This window comes from Ostrea edulis, chromosome 2, assembly GCF_947568905.1.
Source record: "Ostrea edulis chromosome 2, xbOstEdul1.1, whole genome shotgun sequence".
NCBI lineage: Eukaryota > Metazoa > Mollusca > Bivalvia > Ostreida > Ostreidae > Ostrea > Ostrea edulis.
In genome coordinates, this window is record NC_079165.1 from 103,758,529 (window position 1) to 103,767,288 (window position 8,760).

General features: G+C 36.2%; 1 protein-coding gene across 1 annotated transcript; it reads right to left on the reverse strand.

Annotated features, from left to right (window-relative positions):
• Nucleotides 1–1,899: 1,899 nt before the first annotated feature.
• Nucleotides 1,900–4,501, reverse strand: LOC125680225 (protocadherin-9-like). Its single transcript, XM_048919665.2, has one exon. It carries the CDS (start codon nucleotides 4,354–4,356, stop codon nucleotides 2,230–2,232), a length of 2,127 nt encoding a protein of 708 aa, XP_048775622.2. The 5' UTR covers nucleotides 4,357–4,501; the 3' UTR covers nucleotides 1,900–2,229.
• Between the last annotated feature and the right edge of the window lie 4,259 nt (nucleotides 4,502–8,760).

Below are 8,760 nucleotides of genomic sequence, written 5' to 3' on the forward strand. Positions count from 1 at the left end.
AAGATAGCGTTGTATTATAAGATGTATCTATATTAGACATTCGTTATCCGGTATGGCATTGTAAGATAGCGTTGTATTATAAGATGTATCTATATTAGACATTCCCTATCCAGTATGTCATTGTAAGATAGCGTTGTATTATAAGATGTATCTATATTAGACATTCGCTATCCGGTATGTCATTGTAAGATAGCGTTGTATTATAAGATGTATCTATATTAGACATTCACTATCCAGCATGTCATTGTAAGATAGCGTTGTATTATAAGATGTGTCTATATTAGACATTCCCTATCCAGTATGTCATTGTAAGATAGCGTTGTATTATAAGATGTATCTATATTAGACATTCCCTATCCAGTATGTCATTGTAAGATAGCGTTGTATTATAAGATGTATCTATATCAGACATTCACTATCCGGTATGTCATTATAAGATAGCGTTCTATTATAAGATGTATATATATTAGACATTCACTATCCAGTATGTCATTGTAAGATAGCGTTGTATCATAAAAGCAAAAGAACAGTACTTTTTTAAAAGTCTAAATGAACTTGTCTAGATGAGTACTCTAAATGAACTCGTCTAAATGAGTACTCTAAATGAACTCGTCTAAATGAGTACTCTAAATGAACTCGTCTAAATGAGTACTCTAAATGAACTCGTCTAAATGAGTACTCTAAATGAACTCGTCTAAATGAGTACTCTAAATGAATTCGTCTAAATGAGTACTCTAAATGAACTCGTCTAAATGAGTACTCTAAATGAATTCGTCTAAATGAGTACTCTAAATGAACTCGTCTAAATGAGTACTCTAAATGAACTCGTACTATGACCTTTACGGTCAATACGGGCCTTTACTAGACTTTTTATGTTGCAAATCCTTATTTGGAAAACCAACAAATTGTGGTAAATTGATATTAAAGCATATCCCAAATCACATTCTAATTAGAATAAAGTTGATCCACTGGTATATCTTGCTACACAAAGATCGGGGTCACATCAAGAAGACGTTCTTTTTTGCAGAACTTAAATGAAATGATCAGAATGTATTGTAACAGTTAAGGATTCGAAATGGATTTTCCCCGTCAAGCATTTGATGTCGATCTGTTGCCTTTGGCCTGCGATAAATAACCTGCTTGAAGTTATATGGTCCGAATTACGACATTTTTGTTCCATCTTGTAAAAACGCTATTAAATCATCGCACTATATAGTTATGAGGCTGTATGACATGTCATACATCATTTCACCTGTTTTAACCAACATTTAATATTTGATTTTAAATCGGTGTTTACAAACAACCCCGTCACTCTCCCATTTCAAGTGACAGTCACGTGACCAGTTCAAACTTTCAGATCATCGGTGGTCTTATCTGTGTAAAGCTGTGTGTTTTGTTACAACAGTAATGTGCCACAAGTTTACTAGAAATAAAAATATCAAATACCTCTTTTACGCTCTTTCGAAAGTTGCATTTAAGTTAATACATCATGTTGGGATTCCCCTGACGCGTGTGGGGCTATTTGTAGACGCCTTACAATGTATAATTTATGCGTCGTCCGGAAAACCTCGAGCCTTTCACCGAAAAACACTGTGTTTTCGGTGAAAGGTCCGAGGTATTCCGGATGATTTTATATGTACCACAATTGTTTACTTTCTAAATAATATTCTCGCTGTTTTAATTTGCATGCAAATGTTTTCAAGCATGTAATTAAGAAAAAGTTAATAACTTTTAGCACTAATAAATCTGCTTGAAAGTAATTAAGTACAAAAATAATACATGAACATCGGATCATACAGCTTTAATTAACCTACCACAATAGCCAACACATATGTGTTTACATACGTTAATTCGAAACGCTACAGACGTACACGACTCGCACAACACGAATGGACCTTGCTTTAATAGCACTGGTAAATGCTGCAATAGGAAACTCATTCTTCCAGCACGAACACCACCCGTAAATGAGTTATGTCGTCTGCAACATTTATTTTATATAATGTGTAAAAGTCATCTTCAATCTGCTTTGAATTTATTAGGATGCATATTATAAGTGGAGAACAAGACTGAAAAATAGAAAATAATATAGTGTTAAATAGATGATTGTGTATTTGCCTTAAATATGTATTTACAGAAGCAGTCTATGCAATATTTCCGGACCAAACACTACTCCAATACTTCTCTGCTTGATGTTTTCATCGAGTGGAAGTAACTCTGGGCTTTCTTCTTTTATTCAAAAAAGGTATCATCACCCAGTACATTAACATTCAGTTGAGTACAGACATGTTTTACAGGGAGTCCGGAATCTCTCACACAGATCATCAATCTAAATTGTTCTGTTGTGAAGTGAAAATTGCTTTTGAAATAAAGCTCTCCTGTCTGAGAATTAATATTGAACATGTTTTTGTCGTCTTCATTCATAAGGAAATAAGTGAGCTGTCCATTGATCCCATCATCTATATCCACTGCTACGATTTTTGTGATGGGTAGGGAGGTGACAGTTGAAGAAACAGTGTTGTTCATTTTGTTTGGGAACAGAATGGTGGGAGCGTTATCATTAGCATCCATTACGTACACTGTGACATTAGCAGAACTGTTCAGAGAAGGATTTCCACTGTCTCTAGCATACACCATAAAATTATACTGACTTCGGAGTTCCCTGTCAAGTGAAGTGCTGGTAATGACGGTACCATTCCGTAAAACTTGAAATGGAACATTTATATCTTGTGCCAACATGTAATACTGCACGAATGCATTCAATCCCACATCAGGGTCATATGCTTTGACTCTACCAATAGGAGTATATGGGTTCCTTCCCTCGCTGACTTCAAATGTGAAAAGAGATTTGCTGAATATTGGTCGATTATCGTTGACGTCAGTAACATTGATAATCACAAAAGCAGAACCTGTTCTTGGTGGATAACCACTGTCTACAGCTAAGACACGAAATTCATAGTCACTTCTCGTCTCCCTGTCCAGCACTTTAGTGGCGTAGATTATCCCTGTCGAGTTGTCGATGCCAAATTGTGATCCTGCGTCATTTTGAAGAACATATTGAATCCACGAGTTCAGTCCCGTATCCTTATCAAGGGCTGATACTTGCGTGAGAGCTTCTCCAATAGGATTGTTTTCTCTCATGGTAACTAGGTAGACAGGTTGATCAAATGTGGGTGTATTGTCATTTTCATCCAAAACTATGACATGGAAGGTTTTAGAGGACTGCAGAGGTGGAGTTCCAAAGTCTCGACAAATCACAGTAATGGTGTGTTGACTGACGCTTTCTCTGTCCAATAGTTTTAGTACAATAACTTTGAAACCTTTACTAGACAAAGCCTGAATTCCGAAGTAAGAGGAAGAGATCGTACACGCCACATTGCCATTGTTACCAGTGTCTGAATCTTCCACACTAATGTATGCCACAACCGCATTGAGATTGATAAGTTCAGATATAGGAACAACTCCATTGCTTCCTGAAATCATGTGGAGTTTAATCACAGGGGGGTTATTACTATCATTTCTAACAGCTTCAACTTGAATGTTGACCTTGACCTGGGAATAGTTTGGCATTGTTCCTTTATCTCGTGCCTCTATTACAAAAGAGTATACTTTCTTTTGATTATACTCTAGTTTCTTAAGCAGGGAGATGTCACCAGTTTTGGAGTTGATGGAAAAGATATCACTGAAGGCTTGTTGACTGATATGATACTCCACCTCTCCATTCATACCAATGTCTTTATCAAAGGCGGTCACAGTCAGAATCGTGGTTCCTGGCTGGGTATCCTCACTTACAGTTAAATTGTAAATTGATTCACTAAACACTGGGGGATTGTCATTATCATCTAAAACATTTATGTCAACTTGTAATTTCCCAGTGTTCCTTTCAGTCCCACCATCTTTTGCAAAAATTTGGAAGATATATTTATCAATTTTCTCTCTATCTAGTCGTTCCTGCAACCTTAATTTCACATCAAAGCTTCCATCCACTTTTTTCGTAGTTACAAGTCCAAAAGTTCCATTGGCAGGAAAAATTTCATAGCTCTGGACTCCATTGTTTATCCCTGTGTCCAGATCCACAGCAGAAGGAAGTTGAACAAGATGGCCGACGCTAGATGTTTCCGAAATGTTGATGGTTATTGCAGATTCTGGGAATTGTGGGGCATTGTCGTTGATGTCCTTTATGTGGACATTAACTGTAACAATTAGAAACTCTCCAAAACAGTCATTTGCAGCCACATCAAACGTTAAAACACAATCCAGAAAGTATCTGCATTTCTGAATGTCTTCCCTGTCAATTGTTGTCGATAAAAAAAAGATCACCGGTGACATTATTGATACTAAATACATGTTTATATTCATTATCAGGTTGATGAAACGTATACGTCATTCTGTCAAATACATCTTGAGAAATATTTGCCTTTTGGAAGAGGTTACTTGATTCGGGTATATTCCCGATATAAATCCCCGGTGGTTCCTGTTCTTTGACAGTAAATTCCGTGACATAAACCTCCGCAAAAGATGTACTAAATATGAGTAAAGTGGCAAACTAGATCATTTTATCTACCATCAAAAGAGAGAAACGAAAGTGCGAATGTTTTTCCTGTCACCTACATGAAGAGACAAGTACATTTCGAGCATCTTAGTATATAGATACACATCCTTATATGGAATATACACATCTGTATATAAAGGATAGATACTTATAATTGTATATAGAGGATTAGACATCTAGTATCTTCGTATATAAAGGATACACATTTAGTATATTCCCCAAGTTCGACCCTGGGGTTGAATACGAAAAGGTGATCACTCGGACACGTGGGTGTTTTCCTGCTATTTCCGATTCCTTCCCACATTAATTACCCTTTCGTGCCAATTTCTAAGCCGACGAGAATGAAAATTAACCTTTAGTACATATGAGAGAAAGATTACGATAGTTTTCTCAAAATATTTATTGTCCCAAAATAGTAACTTTGATCAGAGATTGATATTGTGTCATTTTGTATCTTCATGCAACAGCGATTCGCGTATAAAATAAATGCCAATGAAAGAAGTCATTCAATCAATGACTTTATATAAAAGGATGTACATTTATGCTTTGGACAACTTAGAGGATATCTCTAAAAATTGTAATGTAAGCCCATTTCCTCATGAATGCGTTGCAGTTGAAAACAATGCACGTATTAATACAAATACTGGTATAGTATATATGTCCATTTTAACGGCATCCCGTGGGGAGTCGGGTTAGAATAGGTCCTCAGTACCCCTTGCTTGTCGTAAGAGGCGACTAAATTGGGCGGTCCTTCATATGAGACCGTAAACACCGAGGCTCCGTGTCACAGCAGATGTGGCACGATAAAGATCCCTCCCTGCTCAAACGCGGAAAGCGCCGAGCATAGGCCTAATTGTGCAGCCCTCCACAGGCATTGGTGGCGTCTCCACATGAGTGAAATATTCTCGTGAGTCCCTCAATATTCAATCAATCAATCATATTTTAAAGGCTGATAATTCTGACAGAAATGAAAGTAGATTGTAAATATAAAAAATGATATTATTTGCAGTTACAACATATCGCTAGGTATAGACGTACCTTTCTGTGTTTGAAAGGTGCCTGAAAAATCTCAGGAGTTTGTCTATAGGTGACTTTGTAGTGATCTTTCAGTTTCAGTCATTGAAAGGCCTAATTTCGTTCTATTCAAATCATATACAAAACATATTGAATATTTACATCGACTTTAGATAGTAGCAAAGCATAGGTCAATTTACCAGATTATTTATATGTACTTACCAAAATGCGGTGATGAATCTTCCTAACTCGGGATTTAGTGATAATTCAAAGCGGGAGTTTGTAGTGGAGATACTACCAAAAACATCCATTTAAGTAATGTTGCATACATCAGATTTAGGGTCATCAAAGTTCATGTGAAACCAACACAGTTGGATCACTGGATAATTCATAATTACATTCACATGTGATACTTACATGTAACATATAATTGTGTCTATTTTGCAGTGCGCAACAATCAAGAATACAACACGCAAAATTTATTCATAAACAAATCCATGACATTTTCAGTTGGTATGAAAATAGATCCTGACATTTAATAAACGGAAATTATATCCATTTTACATTTCAAAATTTATGGCTGTAATTCAAAATTAAATAATTACGCATATGGACATACATGAAGATTATTTTAATGCAAAACATCAATCGGCCGCTAAAATTCTAAGCATTATTTCCAAGAAAACACACAGAAATTATAATGTAACATCTCTCATCTAAAAACAGAAACAGAGGAAACAATTCGAAATACTTACTTTATAAAAACAAGTCCCATTGGTCACAAGGTTTACAGGAGTGGAGTTTAACCCCTATTGTTCTTCAGAAGAGTTTAAAAAGATTTTCTCCCATTTTAATTCCCATAAAAAATTGTAACACCATATTGTGGCCCCGCCCTAACTCTACAGGATCTCTGAATCTACACAACATGGGTATGCTTCAATATCATTATAACAACCCTGGATCTGGCTGTTCTTCGTTATTTTATTTCCTGTATGCATGCATTACGTAAAATTTGATCCCCGATTTTAACCCAACCCTAACCACAGGGTACGTAATTTGAAAGGAAAAAAATTGAATCCGCAAAACTTAGGAATTTTTGCAAATTCCATTGTGGTGCCGAGAAAGTTTTTCCCTGTTTATATTTCTATGTAAATCTCCAATTGTGTCCTCTCTCAAGGCCCCTGCATGAGCATTGATACGAACAATTTGATATGTGCTGTCTGGAAATATTTGCATTTTAATATCACCAATAATGGCCCTGTTAATTTTGATTTTTAAAAAAGATTTGTTCCCTATATATTGCATGTAGAAATTTAATGCCCTAATGTGGGTTCACCCTACCCTGAGGCCATGATTTGAACAATTTAGAATTTACGCTACACATGTCAGAAAGTTTTCATTAGAAAAACTCACTTAATTAAGCTTTCAGTTTTGGCAAGCTGAAAACTTGAGTGTGCACTACTTTGGGTGCTTGCACATTAATATCGTCAATCATAACCTGCTGTTCCCCCGATTGTGGCCCAACCCTACCCTGCGATCCATGATTTGAACACATTAATTGAAATCTGCACTACTTGATCATATGGAGGCGCTTGCATTTTGATACATGTATAACTAATCATGGCTTTGCTGTTCTCGACAAGAAGACTTTTGAAGATTTCTCGTATATCCTCTTGATAAACTACGATCTCTTATTGACATCCACCCTATGCCGAGACAATGACTTCAACATAATTGAATCTGCTCTACCTGATGGGGTGCAAATTATTGACTAATCATACATGTAGCCGTACTATTTTAAAGAAGACGAATTTCTTTTGTTCCCCTATGTATTCCACGTAAAACTTTGATCCCATGTTGTGACCCCACCCAACCCCAGGGACCAAGATACTACCTAAGGATGCGCACATATTACTAGTAATTTAATAAATCATGGCCTTGCTTTTATTAAGAAGATTTTAAAACATTTTTCCTATACATATTCCCTTGCAAATTTTTTCATCCATTATTGTTGCCCTACCCTCATCATGATTGGAACAAATTTAAATTTACAGTAAGAGAGGATGTTTTTCAAATGGGTTTCGTGAATTTGGTCCAGTAGTTCTTAAAAAATTAAATGGTCCCACTATTTTCACTATTTCTGAATTATCTCCCCATAAAAGGAGTGTGGCTTTTCCTTTGAACCAAATTAAATCCCTTTCATCCATATACATGTATGTTTTGGGGAGCTTTGGTTGAAAATTCCTCATTGGTTCTAGAAAAGAAATCGAAATATTAGAAGTTTACGGACAGACAGGTGGACGCCGGACAAGATGTTATCAGAGGAGATCACTTGAGGCTTCAGCTCCGGTGTGTTAAAAGAAAGGCGAAGATAACGAACAGTGATCAATCTCATAACTCCTATAAGCAATACAAAATAGATAGTTGGGCAAACACGGACCCCTGGACATACCAGAGGTGGGATCAGATGCCTAGGAGGAGTAAACATCCCCTGTCGACCGGTCACACTTGCGGCGAGCCCCCATCCCGACCAGGCATTAATAATATCATTAAACACATTTTTAAAAATCATATATGTTCATGTTTCTGCTCTGCGTTTCATCTAATAAAAGCTGATCAGTAGACCGAGAATCACGTGACTTGCGTAGCCAATAGAAATAGGGCAGACTATTGTCCGGTCAACAGTTCATAAACTGTTGATAGAACAATAGACCACGAATGTGAGAGTTACTTTAACAGATAAAATGCTGGTTCTGTATCGAGTTAGTTTTATATAGGAAAAAAATTACGGTGTATAACAAACATTTTTATGACATCTATGGCGTAAGAAATAAAAAAAATCAATATATACACCCAAGGGTGCATAAGCCGAGTTGCATGGGATACATTGTAAAGTCAGGAATGATGTGACATATTTATAATTGTGAAGAACTAATTTCAGTTTTAAACTTTTCAAGTTACTGTCCAGGAACAATATTTGTCTGAAGTTTTCAATCTATTTTTGGTCCCCTATGACCTTGACCTTTGACCTTTTTTTTAAATTTTAAATCTATTTTCGGTCACTGTGACCTTGACCTTTGACCCATTTTCTCCAAAATCAATAGGGGTCTTCCTTACCTGGTACATAACAATATCTTTAAGTATCATTTGATTCAGATTTAAACTTTCTGAGTTATCATCCGGAAACCAAATATTTC

What these genes read in the sequence shown, in the direction of transcription:
- LOC125680225 (XM_048919665.2), bottom strand. Translation starts at nt 4,356, where the DNA reads ATGAATATAAACATGTATTTAGTATCAATAATGTCACCGGTGATCTTT.